The 23683-nt window shown below is 39.1% G+C and overlaps 1 protein-coding gene across 2 annotated transcripts in view; it reads left to right on the top strand.

The window, feature by feature from the left end:
* BRAF (B-Raf proto-oncogene, serine/threonine kinase) overlaps positions 1-23683 on the top strand; it is an 86519-nt gene that overhangs the window by 16647 nt on the left and 46189 nt on the right. For both annotated transcript variants that reach the window (XM_065038253.1, XM_065038245.1), the window contains exon 3: positions 9933-10196. In XM_065038253.1, coding sequence (XP_064894325.1) covers positions 9933-10196 — 264 coding nt within the window. The remainder of the gene's footprint in view (positions 1-9932; positions 10197-23683) is intronic.

Here is a 23683-nt window from a genome sequence, read left to right as displayed (position 1 = left end):
GAGACAGAATGGAACCATATGGGATTCCTGATAGACATCAGTAGAGGAAGATCAGTGGCATAGTCTAATAGTTATGTTGGTGTAATTGAAATATAAAGCATTCTTTTCAGGTATGGGGCAGGGGGAGGATTTTGTGTGTATAATAGAAAAAGATGCTCCGTTGTTAAAAGCAAATATATACACGTACACATGGAATATCTTATGAGACTAACATTGCCTTTGAAGCAGTTGACTTCACTTGTTTCTCTTTGAAAAATAATCATGGAGGATGCAAAAAATTGTATTAATAGAAGGCAACATAAAGATGTACATAAAATTGTAGGGTGGAGTAATAGCTTTAAGCTGTGTTTAATTTGTAAACTAACTACAAATTAAATTTCTGTATTCTTTCATCACTCCAGATTCATAAAGTTGCATTGACGTAGGACCATTAAGAGCATAAAAACGGCTGCATGCATAAGTGACATCTATTAGGAACTGAATGGATATCGCTTGCTCCAAACCCTGCCCTTTTCTTGGTTCTCTCAAGCATTGAAATAACTGGAGGTTAACCAGACTTCTTTTGTAGTCTTTTTAATTGTAATTTCTGCCTAAAGGCACTAGATAATTTAGAGTAAAGGTCTTATTATTTGAGGTACTCGTAGCTTTTATCTTAATATGTCAGAGCAGGGCACTAGCTTGATTAAACAAATGTTGACATAACATCCTTAACAATTAAGGTCAAATGAGGCCCTCTAAAGTTGCTTTATTTATTGCTAATGTGAAATGGGAGTATTGAATGAGTGCTAATCACTATTTTAACCACTCAGTGGTATCTAAACACACTTCTGTTTCCACATGAACTGGTTTATTCCGTATGTCTGGATTTAATATTGCCTCATGTATGTTGGTTTCATTAGATTGTGTATCAAATTGCAATAATGATTAGCTTACTCTGTACTAAGTCTGAATTTCAGGTAGTGAAATCATTAGTTCATTACAGCCATTTGTCGCTTGCTTGTATCTAAATTAAAACTGAGATCCCAACACTGGAAGCTTTTTGATTATTCTGTCATTGATTGATAGGGAAGACTGCATTTGCCGTTGTAAATATGTAGTAGGAAGTGATTACGCTGGTGTAAACAGTATGGTGGTTCCGAAATAGTCAATGGCTACAAATCATGAAGCTTAAAGCAGATTTGCAAGTTTGGTGGTTCCATGTGCTGCTGAGATGAAACTGCAACTATGGCTCGTTAACATGGTAGGTAAACCCTGCCAGATGGAGCGGGGTGTTCCTCTGCTGCAGAGACTTCTGCTGGGTTACAAAGTGGGTCTTGTGACCAGTAGTGCTGGTACTGACCAGGGAGCAGTGAGCCATTGAAAGGAAGGTGAAAGTCACTAGGATTCTGCTTTTTCAGTTGAATTATCCCATGAGCCAGCAAATCCTATGAGAAGAGCCCGCTGTTACTGAAATGAAACACTTTATTTTTCCCAGCTCTTTGCTATGTGGTTCCTTCTCTTCCTTTACTCGGGTACTTGCAGTACCAGTAGTGGCTAAGCTGCTTCCAGTCGCTAACCTGGAAGGAAAATATTGTGGGTTTGTTGAATTAGTTTGCCATCCAGTTAGTAGATTGAACTTGGTCGTGATGAAGTCCAGTGAGTCCCAACGCTGTGGTTAAGATTAGGAAAGGGGAAGAGCTTGCAGCTTTGAAAATGGGGTGAGAGAGGAGAACAACTTTGTCTTTGGGTAGGTATTAGCTTAGATTAGATCATCCTCAGATGGATTGATTGAATAGGATTAAATGCTGCAAACCTATAATTTGTTTAGCGTGTGGATTTCCTGTGGTAGAACTGAAGTGTGAGGGAAAGAAAAATGAGAAACACATTACAGAGTAGCTGATGCAGTCAGAAGCAAAATTACAGGGTACCCTTGACTGTTCATTTCAACCCAGCAGCCGCTGTCCAGTGCATCCTTTCTGTGCATTTCCCACCTTTTTGGCTGCCTTTGCCTTGGCCAAGAGCCTCTGTACAAAGCTGCTGTGTGATATTTGACCTGTTGCTCAGTTCCATACCTGGGCATCTTCACTGACTTCTGTGCCCCTGACTTCTGACCCCTCTTTCTGCCCAAGCTTTCATGTCTGTAGGTTATGTCTACGTCTTGATGTTGTGGTCTGTGTGCTATCTCCAAAGTGCTTGAGGAGAAAGGTAATGTAACTGGTACTCTGTCCATCCTCCTCTGCCTTTTAGATTTTGATTGGTTTGGTGAAGTCTCTCTTTTGGCTGTAAAGAGCAATATTGCCCTGCTTTTACTTAGAATCTGTATGGGTAATTTTGCTGGTCTGGTACTTTGCATCACCCTTCCCATTGTTTCCTTTCAGTGCTCTGATCTCTTTGCGTCATACATGAAATGTGACTCCTGAGGACTTCTGTAGATTCTGCCTGTTGATCATCTCTTGAGTCCTGTCAAAAAGCATGTTGTCTGCTTCCCTTAGTAAAAGTTGGAATTAGCCAAAGCTAATTGCTAGATAAACACCTGCAAATGAACATTTTTGCTTTCACCCATATTGCCTTTAACTGTTGTAAACATCTAGTTTGCTTTTTAAAGCTTTCTGCAAAACCATGGCTTTTTGTATACCTGTGAAAAGCTCGACAGCTATCCATCCATCTTCTGGTATGTAGAGTTTCAGTTCAATAGGATTGCTGGTTTGTTTTGTTGTTGTTGGTTTTTTACTCCAGTCTGGCTCTTTATCCTTTGTTTCTTACACAGCTTAGTAATTACTCACATTCACAGAACTCAGAGCACTCTGTACACTGGCTTCTGGCCTGTGTTGGAGCTGCCTCTCTAGACCTGTTAGGTAAAGTTGGGTTTGAACCTGATGACAAAATTGCATTTCCACTAAAACTGGAAAGGAAGGGGCTGGGGGGGGGTGGAAATGCTCATAGGAAAGTTGAAGAACTGAACAAGAAAATTAATTCTGAAAACTGAGTATTCAAAGGATGTAGTGAAATTGTTTGCACATTAAATATAAAACATATGCCTCACTAAAAAATAAGGAATTTGTGCCTTAGTTACAGTTGCTCAAGAAAATAAAAGCTAGCAAGCTTTTGTTTCTGTGCTCATTTGAGGGTAAGAAGGCAAAATGTATTTTTTTTTTGTGGCAGACTTTTTTATTCTTGGAGATTCAATGTGTTTTACATCAAAAGTACTTTAAAACTGACAGGTGGTGTCGCAGCCATCGTTTCAGGATTCATCAATTTGCTGGGAAAGAGAAATGGATTTTTTTGAAATATCAAAAGGGATTGACCCGTGCTATGTTGAATTCAGAATATATTTATTCCTGCAAGAGAGGGTGCTCAGATTCAGGGGTATCTCCCTGTCTTGATCCATCACTTCGCAGCAACGGTCTTAAAAAGGTGACTGTAGAGCATGGGGAACAGTGCCTGCAGCCCTGGGCAGGCTACTCTGGGTGTAGCTGCCTAGGAGTGGGAAATGCAGGGTGAGGCTGGAGGGCAGCGAGCAGCTTCTCTCCCTCCACTCGGGACAGGAAAGTGGGGGATGAGGAGCGAGGCTGAAGCTACAGAGGGGCTCCTGAGCATGTGTATAAGGTACAGCGGTAGGAAACAAAATGAACAGAAGAAAGAAAAGAGTATTTGTCATTAACCACACTGTTTTCTTCTAATTGTTGTAATTAGTAATAGCTTCAGGAATCTTATCAGCATTCTCAAATATGATTATAAGGAGAACTTTTCTGTTTGTTCTTGTTGAAAGAAATAATTAATATAGTAAACAATGACTGTATTAAAATGTAAAAATGGCTTGTAGCTAGAATTCTTTCTTAGGTAATCCTAGTTCTTAACTTCTTCCTTCACCTGTGCGTGAGCATGTATCTTGGATCTAACAGACCCCTGGAAATCACTGTCAAATACTTCAAGTTTCTACTTGACTCAGTAGATGTAGAAATATCACTAACAGTATTCTTCTTTTCTTCTGGAAAAGAGGCTGCAGGAACTCCTTGCTTTTCCATGCTTTTTGGAAACACGCTGTATCACAGCAGCTAAAAACATCAATGGTTTTTGTCTTCCCACCTAATTTTCTAGTGTGTTATATCTGTCCTTGAAGTGCTGTTTCCCAAAATACAGTTTGTGATTCACTGTGGAAAAACCCTTTTCTTAAAGGTTTGTCTAAACATTGTAAATATTGGAAATCTTTACTGCAAAGAAGTCTAATATCATGATACTCGGGAAGGCTGGGATTCAGTTATCAAAAACGGTTAAAAAGTGCAGTTGCATATTCTTCTATAAAGGCCATGTTTTGTTTTGTTTTTTAATCTCTACCAACGAAGTACTGATGAAAAGGATAACAACCTATGTTAGGGAAAAGAAAATAAAGATCTGTGTATTTCAACTTAGCATTGGCAACAAAAGCTCTTTACAAACTGAAATGGGTTGCACAGATCCAGACTGGCCAAAAGCAGTCAGCTCAAATTTAAAAAGGAGAGATTGCGCTTAAATAACTTAATCAGATTTGTTAGCCTTTGTAGACTCTTAGTGACTGTTCAGGAGGCCTTACCTGTTTAAACTTCCAAAATGCGTTGTGTGTCCTCCTTGCCTTGTAGTCCTGTGTACAATATTACCTACGAACACTTTATCTGTGAGAATTTAATTGAAAAGTGTTAGCCCATTTGCATGTAAGAAGTTGTTCTTGTGGTGTGAAGTTGCATCCTGGACCTCTAGTTTACTTCAGTTAACAATACAAGTGTAAGCTGCCTGTTTGTTTGCTTGTTTTTTAATTCAGACTGCACACAAACTCGAAACAGTATACAAATGCATAGATTGAATGGTAGTGGTATCAAAATATGTTTTAAAACTCAAACAGCTTTCTAGCATTGTCTTGGAGGAGTCATCCTCTTTCCTGCTCCTACTCTTGGAAGCAATTTAAAATGAGAATCATTGGGGTAGAGGTATGTTTGCCCCAACTGCTGTGATATGACTTTTTTTTCCTAGCTTTTTCTTTTCCTGGGCTATTAAACATATTTTATTCAGAAGCCTTGCTGTTGCCAGTTCTGAGAATTTCAGGAGAGTATTTCACTCCTTATTACTATATATTGGAAGAATCCACACGGGAGGTCAAATTAATTAATTAAAGAAGATTACCTCTTTGCTGATCTAAGGTATGCCGATTGCAACAGCAGGCAGATGCAGCCTGAAATGGATCTCACTGCTGAATCTCAGCTTGTTTCAAGCTGTTTATGGGATTCCATGAAAATGCTAACTCTGCGTATGAGCACTGGGAAGCTTGGTGGTTCTGTAGTGAAATTCAGATAAATTTTTACTAGGCTCATGACAGACGCTGATCAAACATGTTGGACCAAAACTGGTGTGCCTAAAGTTAGACTAAGTACAGATTTAGGAGTCTTACTAAATGGAGAAATCCTGACGTACATTACTATCTTCAGCTCCCATTTAACTTAGTGGGATTTGCATTTGATCAACAGCCTTAAAGGTCAGACATCTTTTAAATAGAAACACAATCTCAGTTTCAAAGACTAGGAAACTGTAGTTTAGGCTTTTAAGAGTCTTGCAATGTGTGGGTATGATCTATAATAGATTGAGGGAGGGAGAGAGCATGGTAAAACCAGTTGGTCTACTTGAGTTCAGACTGGATTTCCAACCAGATGTATTAGGGAGCAGGGGGAAGGAGAAACCGTATTTTGCTACTTTGCTATTTTGTCCCAGATTATTTTTTCAAAACATATTTTACTTGTTGCTTTTTGTTTCCTTAGATGTTTTTACTAGAACATATAGCCTTGTTGTGGTCCAAGAAAGCAAAATTCAAATGTGATATAAATGACATGTAATACAAAAATATGCATATTTTTGAGAAAATCGCATGTCATCAACTTGTCAACAGTATTCTGTTAGCACATCCGTGTAACATCATGCAAATTCTATTGACCTATGTGGTCAGTTTTTTTTTATGTTATCAATAGTTTGCAACATTTCAGAAGTAAATTTAACTCTGCTACTCCTAAGGGATCAGCAGTTGTGTGATGCTGAGTATATACATTGTATATAAACATGCCAACTTTAGATGGACTTGGCAGCTTACCAGACCTTTATACGTTTTACTTAGTTGGGCCCTTAGGAGCATTCTCACATGTGTGAGGTCATATTATATGATACACATATATGCTGGTACACAATATAATTAAAATTAACTTTTGGTTCTATTTTAGATAGCCATAGAATTATGTGTAGATTGACAAGATGTGTCAGTTTGAACCTAATAGCCAGCTTTTCAAATATAAGTCTTTTGTTTAACTTTGTTGTGAATTTACAGTATTTCACAAATTGGGAACCCTGTAGTGATACAGTAAACAGATAAATTTGTGGAGGATAGTATATGTTATTGAAGACAGTTGTTTTTGGTGAGTAACAAACAAGCTGGAGGAGTTGAAGAACAGAAGCCTCATGGCAAGAAGCAGGACAACAGCAACAAGGAGCGCAGCATCTCGCACCTGGGACCAGGTGACGGTCCATGGGTACAGGTGGGTGGGTACCAGCTCTGCAGGGAGAGGGCCAGGGAAGGATGGTGAGCAACAAGCTGAGCTGTCCATTGCCCACCATCGTGGGAACACCAGCAAACTGCAGGCTGGGCTGCGTTAGCAAGTGTGTAGCCAGCATGAGGAAGGTCCTATCTGCCCTCTGCTTCTGTGTCTGCCTTGTGGTGGTGTTTGCCATGGAGGAGGCTGAGCAGAAGTCTACAGGCTCCTGCAACCTAAAGAGAGGGCTGGGCTCTTCTCAGGCGTGCGCAGCAAAAGGGGAAGAGGCAACATCACAGATAGCACCAAGTGAACTTTGTAAGAGAAAATTCACTGTGAGAGTGGTTATTGAGCCCTGAAACTGGTTGCCCAGAGGTTATGGAGTCTTCATGCTTCAAGACTTACAAAATGTCCTTTGACAAGTCCCTCAGCAACCTGATTGAACTTAAAACTTTTTAACTCTGTGTAAAATGAGTGTTGGGACTAGATGACGTCTAGGGATGCCTTCCAACATTTTTTTCCTTTTTATTTCCTCCTGTGATTCTATATGAAGCTGACAGCAAGATTTAAGGTTTTTGTTGTTGTTGTGTTTTGGGGTTTTTTTGTATAACCTTGCTCACTTCTTACTGGGAATATGTAAACTGAATGGATTTTATTCTAGATTTCATAAATGTCTCCTTCTGAAATGCCTTTAAAATCTTCAATTTAATGAATTACTTGAATATTCAGCTTAATTTTCTTGTTGCAGATGCTTACAAATCTAATTTTTGTTTGTTTCTTTGAAAAACAATGTTAGAAATCAACCTCATAGTTGACTCAGGGGGCCCTTTACTGACTTGAGCTACTGATACCTGTCTGCTATTATGGCCACGCTGCTATGGGTCTGTGTTGGAGATGGGCCAACTCAGTGGCATAATCTTTCTTTCAGCTGTTTTACAATGTAGTTGCCATAAGTCAACTTTGCTGTTGTGATACCTTTTCAATGTAACTTCATGGGATGATTGTATGTTTTGACTTGGTGCTGTTGGCTGGGTAACATGTATAGGTGCTTGTTATCAGCTGAAACTGCTGTCTGATCAAAGTACTTAATCTCTGTGACAACGAGATTTTATTGGAGTTATTCTGTTTCTGCTCCTTCTGTATAAAAAGGTTTTGTTCTGTTTTTAAGAGAAAAATGTTTTTAAAGTCTACCGATGCATTTCTAGTTCATTATATTTTATGACGCGATCTTCTCTTATGACATTGAGTAACTGGATAATACTTGAGAGCTTTTGTCTCCATGAAAACTAGAGAGTTTTTAATGCAGAATTTAATGGTACATAACCCAAAGCTAGCAACAGCTCCCAGCTTTCCATGCTCATTGTTTATTCTCTTAAGGTAAATCATTTGACTTTGAGTTTGCATTAGTGACAGATTAAGCTGCTGGTATAAACATTGTAGGATTGAGTATTTTGAAAGATGTGTGTAATTTTGTGAAGGAACTAAGCCCACAAGTATCCGGAAGCAATGTAATGTTGCATGTGTTCAAGTAGTATTTTGCAATGTTCCTGAGAAAAGGAAGTAAGTATTTAGAAAAGTATTGGTGAAATGGCAACAGTTTATGATTCTTAATTTTTGTTTACTGAGAATAATTCTTGACACATGGAACTTTTACTGGAATTTACATGAAAAGTTGATCCTGGAAGTAGGAGAGAGACACTTGTGTTACTGTACAGCCAAAAAATGCCATTATTTATAATTGGGTAACCTTTCCATTTACTTTTGACAGTAGAATTTGGCTAGAGTCAACATGTTTTGGTTTTAAGTCTCTGAGTTTGGGGTCTATTTGTGAAACACTAGACTTCTTAAGTTTTTAAAAGGATTAGTAAGTATTTCTCAGTTTTCTGCAACTTATGTCCACTTATTAAAAATGGTACCTGTGAAATTTAGAGTTTGAAATGGTCATCTTCACCACCATTCTCCAAAATTCTTTTCCTTAGTCCTCACTGTCAAATTATCATTTTTTTTTTTAACACTCTGGGGATGATGGCACAAATTTTGAACATAGGTCCACGATGGGGGATGCTAAACCTTCTAAAAAGAAAGGGACCAACCACTGTTCAATTGGCAAGACCAGCCTGGGTTATGTGAATCCACACATACAACCCAGAGAAATAAATTCATAGTGAAATATAGTATCTGTGGCAGCACTACTGAATGCTGGTTATTTTTCCTCTTAACCTTATTTATTTTTTTTGCACACGTACACCCTGCAGACTTTTTGGTCAGTTCAGTTCTCCCGTAACTTTAATTTGCAACATGTTATGCACAGAAAACTTGAGGAAAGCATTTTTTTTTTAATGTATCTTTCCCTTACATTAATCTCCTTTGTGGCATTGAAAATTTATGCAGCTTTGCAGCTTGGCATAAATCTTGCTGGAGAGCTAAGTAGAAAATTCTGTTCCCTACTGCTCAGATGTTAAGTTTGTAAGGTCTTTGTTTCTTATTGTCTGCAGAGGTCTAACACATCCTTGATTAACACTGTTATGCTTATGTAGCATGAAACACACTTTCTGTAAATTATTCAGATTTTTTAAGATACTTTTTATTATATGCTGAAAAAATAATTCTGATACTTGGATACAGATGGAAATTTTCTTGTAACAAAAAAAAAACAAAGTTGGTGGAAACGAACTTTAAACAAAAATATATACTGATTACACATTTGTATTATAGAGGTTGGCAATGTTGAACTTGGCTACATTTATGGACAAATTTAATTTTACCTTTTTTTGTTTAAGAAGCTTGGTCAGTGAAAAGTTAAGTTCTACATAAACTTGGTGGAAAATCAAATTAATCTCAGATGTTAAAAAAATTCTTTCAATTGATCACTTTTACATGTTTTTGGGTGACTTTGTATCAGGGCAAAATTAGTTGTACTCTAACTGAAACAATTTTTTTTACTATCTGGTATGAAAGGACAGTGACAGGTGAAGAATGAGCTAGGTAAGCTGTCAGACATTAATTATTGCAATAGAAGTATTTAGCTGTCATTCCAACAGAATGGTAACTTGAGCTGTAGCACAGTAATTCAGCAGTTCAGCTGACAACATTTGTTAAAGATTGCTGTCTTAAAAGTAGTTTTGAATTATACTATTTAGTGCAGGTGCTTTGAAACTGCAACTTACGATTTCTTTTATCCACTGACCCATTAATCTATTAAAAATTAGCTGTTGGTTCAGAAGGTTTAACATAGTGAATTGAAATCAATTTCTTTGTATCCTCCTGAAAAATATGACCAGACAACTGTTCATGTTCCTGGGAAACTTGAATTAGTTTATAATGCATTTCACTTCATGTTCGTTCTGAATTTAGATTTCTGGTTTTGTCTGAGGCTATTATATCATTAAAACAGCCGTTCATCCTTCACAGGCCTATGAAGAGTACACCAGCAAACTAGATGCTCTACAGCAGAGAGAACAGCAGCTATTGGAATCCATGGGGAATGGAACTGATTTCTCTGTCTCTAGTTCGGCTTCAACAGACACAGTTGCATCATCTTCCTCCTCTAGCCTCTCTGTAGCACCTTCATCCCTTTCAGTTTATCAAAGCCCTGCTGATATGTCACGGAATAACCCCAAGTCTCCACAGAAGCCTATTGTTAGAGTCTTCCTGCCCAACAAGCAAAGGACTGTGGTGAGTCAGTTTCTATTCACATACTTGTAACCTCAATATTTCCTGTATCTCTCTCCCTCTGTATGCAAAAGTTAATTTAGGAGCTGAAAATGTACCTGTGCAGAGGTCAAAGAGGTGTCACAGTCACTATTTGTGCTTTGCCATGGTCAGCTGTTTTGATATGTTGAATTTTTTTTTTTACAGGATTAACACAAAGATGTCCATTATAGCAATAATACAGAATACAAAACTTTCAGGAGTTTTATAACAATGAAGATACCTCAAGAAATATTTTTCTCAAATCAGCTTTCTTGGATAAATAGTAATTACTGTTTTACAATGGTTAGAAGGGGGCAGGAAGGTCTGTTTCCTGTATTATACAAAATTATTGATTAGTTTAACCAGGTGTGATTGGAGAAAGTGTTTTCCATGTTGTCAAAGTTGCTAGCAGCAGTGAATGCTTTACACCAAGTACCAGCGAAGGAGGGGTGTGCAGAATCATTTGGGTTTTTATACCTTTTCCTCTCTGCTCACTGTGGTGTTTCGTGTTGGGACCCTGATACTGTCAGGTCCTGTGTAGAGAGCTGGCTAGCAGGAGAAACAGAGTTCCTATTAGGAGGGGCAAGAAGTGTTGCCATCAAACTGCTCAAAAGCTGGTGTTCATCAGTTTTGACAATGTTGCTGTGATTTTTAGAGTCATGGAAAAAAGACTTTTTGCAGGCTATTCAATTGTCTGTTACAGGCAGGATTTTTTTATCAGTTAATAGCTGCCTACTGGAGAGCCTTGATATGTGCTTTAGAATAATACACTGCAAACTGTGATACATTAAATTACTGACAAGCCACTGTGTAGGCTCTATTTTACAAGGCACTGCATACTCCTAATTTAAGAGGGAAGCTGTGGTTCCAGTGAAAGTGGGAAATGAATGGATAACACTGCCAGTGTCTATGTGAAGTGCTTTTCATAGCAGTCAGTAAGTTATTGACTGTGACTGCCTGTGAAAATTGAGTTGCTGGCACAGAGGAGAAAACATAAACTGAGTAGTGCTGGGTGTTGGGGACATGTCCTCTCTCTTCCCCTGCCATTTGCCTTCCTTCCATCCCTCCCTCTTCTCTCCCCACTGAACAAAACGGATCGTAAGGTTTATAGTGGGAACAACAGTTTAAAAGGCAATTGTTTTCACCTGATTTTTTTTTTTTAAATATTGTTTAATTGTTAAAGGTATGGCTAAAGATTGAAAATAGTATTTGGTTTTCGATCTAGAGAATGGGGGGTTAATGTAAACTATGACCCCTCTGCAGATGTACGTTGTTAAGCAAGGTGTTTTTATTGTCTGCCCGTGACGTATGGTTTGGCATGTAGTACTGCTCGCACTGTGAAATCTGAAGAAAAGGTACTGGATTTTGGAGAGACTGGTTTCTTCTTCATGTGTTGTGTCCCACCCTGTCTGGCTATTGTAGCCATAGGCCCTGTGATGGGGCTGTGTCCCACAGGTTGTTTTTGTTTAATTCCTGCAATGGGACATAGTATATTGCTTCCTGTGTTGCTCTGTACATTTCCTTTTCTATCTCTCCTATGCATTCTCTCATCCTTTAAGCCATATAGTGTATATTTCTACTCTTAGGTTTTTTTCTCTTCATCTGCACTATTCCTTTTCTGCTCCTTTCCCTCCTTAGTCCTTTTGTCAGAGGTGTGGTAAGGCTTTTTTCAAGTCTGAGCTCTGTTTTGTTTTTGAAGGAATCATTTTATATGAAGAATAGTTTATAATTATGAAATACGCTACATCAAACTTTTAGGCAAGATTTAATTTTTTATGTTCAAATGTGTGTATTTCACCAAGTTTAAATCTGTTCTAAATATGCAAATCTGATTACAAGTTAGGAAAAAGAGGCAACTGAATTTCAGTGTGAACCAGGTGGTAAAATTTTGGGCCAGTACAGACCTGTCTTGCCTCATCTGAGATGTGGTTTTGTGCATGTTACTGGTCTGTTTTACCAAAGTAGACAGGTTGTCTTCTATCAAGGCATCTTTCACTTCTCTAAGTAACAGTGGCAGACCAGCTTGTTATGCTCAAAAACATGGGTGAGACTCTGCTTTCCTGGACTAGTATGTCTTCTCACTTTTATCCCTAAGCTTTGGGTTTTTTTTGTGAATGTTGTCATTGTGGTATCAGTCATGCTCATTAGGAGCTTGCAGATTTAACCAGACAGATGAAGTTCGAGAGTGCCAAGTTGTCTTTTGCTCTATCTTGGCTAAGGGTTACCTTTCTAGCTTGAGGACATGCTGTCATTTGATGAAGGGATTGTATCACTCAGCAGTAGTACACAGTGACTAGCAGCAGGGTAATAGGAATTTGAGTAATAGGAATTTTTTTTCAGTGCTGAATCTAGATGCTCCTTCCTGACTATGGGAGACAAATGTGGTTTAATTGGGTGTAATCAGGGGGATGCTCTTGCTGCTGTCCCCAGTTCTCTATTGGAGCCTAAGCAGCATTTTCGATACCAGTCTAGCCCAGGAGTTTGTTACCAGCTTGTTCAACATGGGACACTAAGAGTAGAGCTGCAGAAAAATCTGTAGTCTCGTGCTGTAATAATTTAAAAGGAAAAAAAATGTTATCGACAAAAGAGTGGGAGATAGGCTAGTGGTGGAGGGAAGGTACAAGTCTCTTTGGTCTCAAATCTAGTATATGCACTTAAGGAACAGACAGATGCCTGTAGATGCAAGGAGGCATGAGCTGCGCGTATGGGGTCACTGGTGGGAAGCTCTAGTTATCATAGAATCATAGAATGTCCTGAGTTGGAAGGAACTCACAAGGATCATTGAGTCCAACTCCTGTCCCTGCACAGGACAACCCCACAGTTCACACCATGTGTCTGAGGGCTTGTCCAGTCTCTTCTTGAACACTGTCAGGCTTGGGGCCGTGACACCTCCCTGGGGAGCCTGTTCCAGTGCTCCACCACCCTCTGGGGGAAGAACCTTTTCCTAATGTCCAATATGAACCTCCCCTGGCACACCTTCCTGACATTCCCTGGGGTTCTGTCGTTGGTTGCTAAAGAGAAGAGATCAGCACCTGCCCCTCCTCCCCTTGTGAGGAAGCTGTAGCCGCCATGAGGTCTCCCCTCAGTCTCCTCTTCTCCAGGCTGAACAAACCCAGTGACTTTAGCCGCTCCTCATTTTGCTTCCCCTCCAAGCCCTTCACTAACTTCATAGCCCTCCTCTGGACACTCTCCAGTAGATCAATTTATTTATTTATTTTAATTTTTTTTGTTTTTTTATACTGTGGTGCCCAGGTTGACAGGATTTGACTTCATATGTTGTATAGTGACGTGGAGGTCAGCTCCAGTTGTCCTAGGAGATACCTGGTTTGGGTCAAAATTGTTATTGTAAATAAGCAATTGGAAATACATACTCCGGTCTGGTCAGCAGAAACTGCAAATTAATGGTTCAGCTTTGGCTCAGGGAGAGAGCTGATTCCTTTTTGTTTCAGTTTTACACACTGCTTGGATCTAATTGTGTTACTAAGTTGAACTTTTTTTTAATAGACCTGGTAAATTATCTGTTTTAGAGCTGAGAAATGGTGCATATAGAAGCTTCGAGTGTTGGGGTTATTGGCCTAGGAGCTGAAGTTCATTTATCTGAAACTTGAAATACTGGTCATATTATTGAGAAAGTCAGGAATTTCTTGCATGGTGACTCTTCATGTAATTACTCAGTTTTCAATATTTATTGATCCTACATGTAGTCCGTTGAAAACTAAGCAAATACCAGAAGCAAACCCAGTTCAGAAGGAGTTGCAGCTTACAGTGCAGTTTTAACTGCCAGTAGTCAGGTAATGGGCTACCAGCCTAGAAAGGACCCAGCACCTTTCAGTGAACACTGATATTACTTGCTGTAGTAACTTCCTTCATTCTCTCAATGGATAGAGAAGTGTTGCACACATCTTAGTCTTCCTTCATAACTTCTGGCTTTAAAAACAGACCTGTTATGCCTCACCCGTGCTCATTAACTGAGCCATTTGCTTGTGTAGCCATGACAGTAGTTCAGGGTTTTCAAGTACACAGGATAGCTTCCAATGTGATGGGTTGAAGCAGGAAGGAGATTTCTTGTGAAAATACATGGTAGCTGCCATTAGGGCTTCTCCTCTGCCCGAGTCCTCATTTCGTATGGCTGTTCAAGTGAGGATAAAATGTGTCCTACAACCACGCGTGGAGGTGGGAGAGGAAAGATGCTGTTGAAGTTGCAGTATTGCTGCAAGCCTCATCCCCACCAAAACTACTTCCAATTAATATCTACTTTTTTAAGAGATCTTTTTTAATGTCACAGTAATATTTCCAGTCTCTAGCTCCAACTGCAGATCTACTTCAGGAGAAGAGAAATCTTGTCAAATACTAGGGAGTCTTTGTTTATTTTTATCTGGGAATGCAGTGACAGTTCTTAAACTGACTTAATTTCAAGTGACTGGAGGGCCAACCTCCTTATTTGTCTGATCATACTGTGAAGCAGTCCCAAGTACTAAACAGCCTTGTGCTATTTGTTTAGAGCTGTTAAAAATGCAGGAAATGGGGCAGGGGAGGAGATGCTTTCATTTTTGACAGGCAACTGCCTTGTTACTTGAGAGCTGTCTACTTTTTTTGTTTATTAGTAGTATTGTTTGTGTGTAGGATCAAGCAAATACATCTGAGTTGGCTCCAATTAGAAATACAACGTGAGGAAACTGGAATACAAAGAAATAAGGCCAGTTGATCAGTGTAAGTGATTTTGGTGCCTAGGTAGTGTAGCTGATGTCAGGTTTCTTTGTATGTGACATGATAAAGCAGAGTGTTGGATAAAGTTTTTCCTAATGTAGGAAAAAGTGTGGAGGTTCTTCCTTGAAAGCCTCACCACTGTGTGGCAGATCCTACTGCTGCTGATCAGTTAGCAGTTGAAGTCAGCACCTTTGATTCAGCCACCGACACAGTAGGGTTAGAAGGTAAATTTTTTGAAAGCGAAACCAAGTAGCTGGCCTGGTTAGTTGGAGGGGAATCAATGAATAAGTAGTGTCAGAACAGAAGATTGTTTTCCTCTGTAGCTGTCTTGGGAAGGGATGGAGATAAGTTTTCTTCTCTGAACAGCCTCCTAGGAAAAACAACAGATTGTTTGCTGTTCTCTGGGGGGAAAAAAAATGTTTATCCCATATAATGCAGTGAGATAAGTGTCTGAGATATGTGTACTTCCTCTTTACTCAGTGATGTGTTTCAATTGGTAAGTTAAAAGTCCTTTGGAGAAGCATTCTACGTAAATGTGACCAGGATAAGTCTGTGCGGGTGGGTTTGTTTTGTTTTATTCTAGGCCAGAGAGGAGGATGTTGAAATAATAAAAGTGCAAGATGGTAAAAGTCTACCTGAGATAGCCACTTGTTTTGCAGAACAAACTCATGAGGCTTCTCCAAACTGTGGGTGGGAGAACTTAGGGAAAAAATATTCAAAGCTTGTTTGGGTTAGGAATCTAAATGGCTGTGGAGCGGATAGTAACAAAACTGCTAATTAAGGGAGAGCTTTTGGGTGGGAGAGAGTGGTAAGAACTCTGAGCTCTGAGCTGGCTGCTGAAAGTCTGAGGGATTGTTAGACGCTGAGACTTGGTTTTGGCGGGAATCTTGAATGGGAAGTTGGGTGATAGTGTGTCAGCAGAGAAGACAGATTTCTGAGAGAATGTGTGCAGCCAGAGAGAACACATCCTTAGATAATCGTGTTGTACATTAGGATTTTTGTTTTCCTAATTATATGATTGAAGTTCTCAATAGGATAACTTCAGTTTAATGTAACAGGCTGAAGACTGTGAAAAAGTTTAAAATGAACTGAAGAAGGGGAGTTCCACGCAATGAGTATAATCAGCTTTATATGAGTGTAAAGATTACAGGAATAGGACAAGATTTCTGAGGGTTGCTTCTGCTTGTATTTTTTCTTCTTTGAAGTTTTTTGGGGGAATGTTTTTTGAGCACCTGGGTAAAATATCTTTTGCATGTCTTTGGGACTGCCAATTTTAAACTGCTAGGCTTGGTGTAAGGTAAAAAAAACCATTCCCAATTGCAAGGACTGTTCCAATTTTTGCCTTCCTCTGTAAGATTGGACAAAACAGTTAAAATCATTTAGGAAATTCACCTATTAGATTGCTTGGTTACTGTAGATCTTAAGATGTTTGTAAGACTTTTTAGACAGCTTTCCTGTGACACATCTGTTGTGGCTGGTCCCTTGCAGGGAAGTGTTCTGAGATCTTGAATGGAATAAACATTTTGTGGATGTATCTGGAGTACCTCTCTGTCACAATGAAAGAGTACAAGAACAGGGCAGGCGTGTATGATATTTCCCTGAGTTGTCTTCCAAAATTGAGCTATTTGTCACTTGGGAATTTTATGAGTGGAAGCATTTTCTATTTTGAAACCCTCTGTCCAGTTTCCATTAAACCCACACTATGGATACTAGAAATTTGTGTCTTGTGGTGAGGAATTCCATGGCCATGGTTAAATGTGGTGTGAGTAATCATATTCTGTGGTGGTCTTTAAGTCTGCCACATGCTAGATCTCTATACTGAAGGAAACAAAGGCTTCTGAGAAAAGTCATTTGATACGAGGCCTAGTACAAAACCAGAAACCTAAAACTAGTCATAACTGCATAGAAGAAAAATATTAGGAGATTTCTGATGTTATAGTGAAGTCTAGTAAGAATGAAGAGAATGTGGTAGGGGGTTTCTAACTCAAGTACTTGATGAACAAGATAATATAACTTGCTTGTATTAGTAGCCCTGAATTATTTTGGTTACCCAAGCAATCTCTTCCAGACAACTACTTACAGCATAGGAAGAAACAGTTCACTGGAGACATTCAAAACCCACCTGGACATGTTCCTATGTGACCTCACCTAGGCGTTCCTGCTCCAGCAGGGGGATTGGACTAGATGATCTCTTGAGGTCCCTTCCAATCCCAAACATACTGTGACACTGTGAATGCTGGTATGCTGGAGCATGGAAAGTCAGAAAAAAATTGCTGTTCACATATAAAAAAGGATGGGCAGCTGTGAGGCACCAGGTGGTGATGGTTCTTGCTGCCAATCTGCATGTATCCTGTTGCTGTGTGCTGCACACTGCTGGCTCCCAGAGGAGATGTTTGCTTCTGGTCTCCTGGCCAGAAGTGGAGTGGCTGTGAGGGCGGTGAGGAGACTCCTTCTCTGCTCAGGGAGTTTATGGGGGCCTTCTCACAGCTCTCTTTCTGTGAGCATGAGCAAGGAGTGGATTTGCTGTCTTTGAATTTCATTTTGGTCCATAGTGGTCTGAGCAGTGACAGTGAATTAAGAAAAACAACAACAAACCAAAGCACAAAAACAAAACCAAACAAAAAATGAATAGCAGATGCTGTTCCTGCTTTGGGAAAGCTTAATGGCCTCCAGGTACTTCTGCTCTCTGCAGATTCTGCATAGGATCAAATCATTGTGCATTTTCACCCCTGAGGTCTAAAAACTTCCTATGGTAGCTTCTAAAACAAAAGTAATACCTTTGCAAAAAAAGTTTCACTTTCTTCCATGTTCAGTTATGGAAGATTATGTCTTTTTTGGTTGCTGTTTTGCCTTTTTTTAAAGTGTACGAGTATGTAGAGGTGATTTGTCTAAAAACTCAGCATACTTTTGGGCCTGTAAGGTTCTTTTCCACTTTATTATGTGTTGGTATGCTTCATATAACTGTCATAGGTATATATGTATTAGAAAGTTAATGAAAATTCTCAAAATGCAAACGTGAAACTGAGTTTTTAAAATGGAGAGTTTGTAAGACTCAAAGAAACTAAACAGGATTGTGATGCTGTGCATTGGGACAACTCTTATTTCAGGTTTCTCACTCTTGTCACACCTTGGTTAATTAGTACATCTACCTTTTAATTAGACAAGCCATCATGTGGTCTTCTCTGCAGTCATGAAGACTGGAAGAATCAGATATTTTTATCTTACCTAAATTCTTAGCATAAATTAACTCATCATGCATGCTAAACTGGCATCCTTCAAATGTTCTGGTTTGAAATCTGGTACTCGATGTATTTCTTTTGAATTAAGATTTGCATTTTGCTTTCTGTAGTTTATGCTGTGAGGTTTGTGCCTGAAATTTAGAGTAGTAAGCTCTGAATTTCTATAAGCATTCTAGCTGTCCTACCAGTTTCACCTGTCAAATATAAGGCAAATGCAGATCAGGGCTGTTCAGGCAGCTAAATAAACTGGTTTCTTGCTTTTAATTACATACCTGGTTTAACATGATAAGGTTTTTCTATTCAAAAACAATTAAAAATTCTCATGTCATATCAAGCATGCACCAGAAATGTAGTTGTAGCCTATGCCAAAGGATGCTTGCTGGATGTACCTGAATGCTTTGGAATTTTATGCTTCATATGAACAGACTGGTAGAATAAAGTAAATGGTAGTTTACTATCAAGTAAAGTTTACTTGATAGTGTTTTGGGGGCTCTTTTGCTTTTTGTTGGGTTTTTTAGTATCGTTTTTGGGGTTTGTTTTGTTTTTTTGGTGTTGTGTTTTGGATTTAATATTTGAATCCTCAGGGAGATCTGTTGGCATGCTTATCTTGTTGCTGAAAGTCAAAGTCAAATTAGAGCCTAAATTACCAGTTTCCATTGGGAAGAAATTTAACCATGGAAGACCTCTTTTAGACTATCAATAAGCAAACAAAATTTTGTTGCATCACAGGAGTTGTACAGTGAAATAGACTTTATAGCTACCATGAATAAGTCCTTCATGCCTATGAAAGCCAGAGAATGTGTCTTAGGGAGGTGTTTGTGAAGCAAGGTGAGCAGTAGTGCCACAGCAGCTTGTACTGGGATCTGGCTTGAGTGGAGTTAATTTTCTTCACAGCAGTCTATGTAGTGCTAATGTAGGCATCACTCTGCTGGTGTTAAGTGATTCCTTCTGCATCATTAGGAGAATTTTTTCCCTTCTGTTTTTGCTTCACTTTTTAAATTGTCTTTATCTCGACCCATGAGTTTTCTTGCTTTTGTCCTTCCATTTCTCTTCCCCCACCCTGCAGAGGGTGGAGCGAGCAAGCAGCTGGATGGTGCTCAGCTACCTGCTGGGGTTAACCCACCATGCAGGCTAAACTCAGTGCTGGATAAATTCAAAGTAGTATGCGTTGAAAGGAGAATAGTTTAACCTCCTTCAGTTTTATTGACCCACAGTCTTAGATTGCAAAGTCAAACAATATTGGAAATTTGCTTCATGAAATGGATGCCTTATCATCTGGAATGCCTTGTGCAATATTGATCGCTGCTTTTTAAGAGTATTCCTCAAGTAAGGAGAGCTTAGTGATTCCTTACGAGATGGAAATTCTGTCTGTAGAAAGTGATGAAGGACAGAGAAACATATTGTTTGGAGTGTGTTTCCTTTACCTCATGATATGCTAGGCAGGCACTCAGTGAAAGGGAATGCAGGTCACAAATCTTAAAATAATCACAAGAAATGTTTTAATTCCATATTCTTGTATGTCATACTTACATTCACGGCTTCTTGTGTTGTTTAAGTAAACTGATCAACCAAGGCCTTAATATTTGTAGAGAATGTGTATACCACCGGGAGATAAAAGTAGCCATTTGTTTTTAGGATCAGTTGCAACAGTTTAGAGGAGGATGTGAATTGTGGGTGTGAATTCTGCCCCTTCTTGCACCCTGTATTTAAAGCATTTGAGGTGTGATAGTTTTTGATGAGATACTACACAAGTGGACTCTGGGTCTGACCTAGCAGAAAGATTTCTTTAAACTATTTTGTAACTTAAATTTCTAATGTGTTTAAGTTTTGATTTGGAGAACAACCAGCTGAATTTTTTAGGACTTGAGCAGAAATCTCAAGGTCTTGGGTTTTGATTCCCATATAGCGGCTATGGATATTTTTCGAGATGAACTTTTAAGTCTCAAGTCTAAAGCCATCTTTTACAAACTTTTTTTTAGTAGTACATCACTGTCAACTTTCACAACTTCTGCCACTGGTATTCACCTTAAGTAAAATTTTATGATGGTGATCCCACTGTCTGCTATAACCTTATAAATGATCAGTGCTCTTCTGGACACGGCTTGGGAGTTGACCTCAAAAATGGTGGTGTGGAGGCTGCTGTTGACTCGGCACAGCAGGTTTGATCCAGTGTGGTTTAGTGATTGGATGCTCTTGAGCAAATATTTCTGTATTGGTATAAATCAGTCCATTATGTCCTACAAATCAGTACCCCTTAATTGTAAGGTATGAGTGGGTGCTGGTAACCGATGTCTTTGCAAGTTAAATGGGGTGCATTTGACGGAGTGGGAACAGCTTTGTAAATTCTGTTCAAATTCCCTTGGAAACAAGATTTAGTGTGAAGGAATTGTCTCCCTTTTGTCTTATTATACTAATGTGCTCCATTAAGAATGTATATTCTTAAATGCTTCTTTCTCCTGGAAGTTGGTCAGAATGCCCTGAAATCCAGAACAGCTGTGTCTGAAAGCCATGTTCTTCATTTTATGGAGGATGTGATGCTCAATATTGTCTTATGTCCTCTTTGCCACGAAGGGGTTTAATTTTATCTGTTAGTGCTGTAAAAATTGGCTGATTGATTTGGTTAAACATTTGTTCTTCATGCCTAAGATGAAAACTAAATGCAGATATCATGTTTGGATTTTTACCAGAAAACCTAACATGTCAGAATAGAAAACTAGTAATTTGGCAAAAAAAGATAGCATGTTGCTGGCATTTAGTTATATAGGTACCAAGGGGGAAATAAGTGTGATCTTTCAAGGGGATATGTGTTCAGGCAAGTAAATCAGAACTTTGAAGTGATGTTTCAAAATCCATATTACTTGGAATATTCTCGCTTATTGTACCCAGTACTCAACTGTTTAGAATTTTTCAAAAGTTCTAAGGTGTGTGTAACATACATAACACTTGGCTAAACTGAGCTAAACTACAGTGCTTGGCTGAGGACGGAAGCAGCTAAGTAGTTTTGAAAGGTATAATAGTATTAAGATCTGTCCAGCCTCTCCACTTTCAGACGATACCTTTACGTTGATTTTTTAAACTGCTTGTTAGTCTCTTTATTGCTGTATTGGAAACTGCACTGGTGTAAGGAAGCATTTTTAACTCACTGAGACTCTGCCAGTTTCTGCTCTGGTGTTAGAAAAGTGATGTAAGAGTTATTTAGGGACGTAGCCCTGAATTTCTTACTGAATCAGGAATGACCTGGTTTACAGAAATAGATGATTTATTATGCATTGCTTAAATGCTTGTGGCTGCGGTACTAAATATATATCAGCAATGTTATTATGAATACTTACGGTCCATAGAAATACTTTACATGAATAAAAGAAATGAGGAAATTATGTGTTATAGTTCTATTTAATCTGTTTAGGTAGTAAGACTTTACTGTGAGAGTTTTTGGAGGCACTGGAATAATTTTCATTTGCTTCCTTGAGACTTCATATTTGCAAAGTTGAGCATGTGTTTTGGTGTCTTCTGGAATCACTACTTGCCCAATACAAGATGAACAAGTAAATTACTTTTTAGCGTAAGCTACGTGCTGAACACATCTTGCAATCTGTATTGGCAGCTTCTGTACTACTCTGTAGTTTTGTATAGCCCACGCTCTTTACTTTTGAAAATTGTTTGCTGAATCAACTGTTCAAATTGTTATAAAAACCTAAACCTTTTCTGATCTACACATCTTTGGTATATAAGTAACTTGAAAACCCTTAACAGATCCTGTGATTGACTAGTATGAACTTCTACGTGGCAACTGTTGCAAAACATGTAGATTCTTTTAGTTACAAAATAGTGGGATCTTTAACTTTGTGATTATTTGGGTGTGAGAAGCAGGTGGGGGAAAAAAGAGGTTTTAGAAGGGAATGCTTTGCAGGATGAAATTTCTGCTTTATGGCAGGTGCTGGTAGGGACTGAAGGAGGAGGCTGAAGGGCTACATGCACAGATGGTGATAGACCGTACTGTACCAGTCTGGGAAAATGATTAATACTACAGGGATTTATTCTAGTTTTTAGTTCTTTTAATTTAGCCTTCTGTTTCTCTGCTCAGGAGTTCTGTAAGAGAATGTTCTAAATGTGATGCTGATTTCAGGATCCTGGTGGTTTTAACAGAAATCAGAACAGTTCTGGTTTTTAGCTGGATCTTGTTGCAAATGGCAATGAAGAGAACTAACTTTCTATCCATGTTTCTAATTGCAAGTTGCATAAACATTGCTTAGATTTCATTGAAGGAGACTTGGGGAAGTAATACTGAGGAACAGTGAATTATAAGTGAGCAAGACGCTTAATGGACATTTTTCACAGTCCCGTTGCACTTGTGTAGCTGTTGGCAACTTTTGTTCTGATAGGTCGCATTTTTGAGAAGTTGCCTTCCTGACCGTAATGATCTCTGAAAAGGAAGCCTGTAACTTCTTGAATCTTGTTTCCAGAAGAATTAGAAAGAAAGGAATTAAAAATTACCTGAAGTGACATTATTTATGGAAATGTAATTCAGTAATAGAGTTGGGACTTTTTGGTTCCTGATTCAGACCTCTGCTTCATGAGGTACTGGAGGATGTTGTTGCTCTTTATGGAGGATCAGTGCTGGAGGAAGAAAATACCTTTCAGTGGGAACAAGGTTACTTCCCTTTTCATTTCGTTTTTAATGTCAGTCACCTTTCCACTGCTTGACTTTTCCTTCTTGTCCTTTACCCACATCTAGATTATGCTGCCTTGGTTTCTTTTAATACTCTGCCTGGAATTTTTCTGCCTGAGCTAGAACCTCTTCCCCCTCTATGCTCAATCCTAATGCTTTACTTAAGCAGTCCCTTCCCCCTGGTGTTCCTTGTCCAAAATGAACCATCTTTTCTCCTAATCACAGCATGAAAGGTTCCTATTCAGAATGTGTTTCCATTGCCTCCCCAGCTGTTTCAACCACTTTCTCCCCTACATGATGGTTTGTGGCATCTTTGTTCCCTGCCCTCTGCCTCATTTAGCTCCTCAGTCTGTCTTCCCTCTGTCTTGCTTGGTTGCTTCTCACCAGCCTGCTGATAATGATCCCCTCTCCCAGTATACACAGGCTTTCCCTGCTCGGTTCTTATGTTTGTCCTGCCTTTCTTGTTCCATTTCTACTTCATGCCCAGCCACTTGCATGCCTCTCTTTATTCCCCTTTTCCCCCTGCATCGGTCTGTATATTACCCTCTCAGTATCTGGATTTCTTCTTCCACTGTGGATGTCAGTGGTGAAGTAACAGGGGTTGCTGGAAAGGTAGAGCTGAAGTGTCTCAGGGGGCTTCTACCTCAGTCCAGTGGGAGCTGTGCTTAGGGGACAAATAGCCTTGAGCTGAATTGCTGCTTGCTCTATTGAAATGGCTCATGATTGGACCTGACCTTTGTGGGAGGTTGGAGCACACCTCTGAAATCCTCAGAGATTTTAGTCCAGTTCTTAAAAAAAAATGTTTACTCTGTATTGGTAAATATATGTGTTGGAAGCAGGGAGAACTTGCCACT

Source organism: Columba livia, chromosome 1 (assembly GCF_036013475.1).
Source record: "Columba livia isolate bColLiv1 breed racing homer chromosome 1, bColLiv1.pat.W.v2, whole genome shotgun sequence".
NCBI classification, from domain to species: domain Eukaryota; kingdom Metazoa; phylum Chordata; class Aves; order Columbiformes; family Columbidae; genus Columba; species Columba livia.
This window is presented reverse-complemented; position numbering and strand designations above follow the sequence as displayed.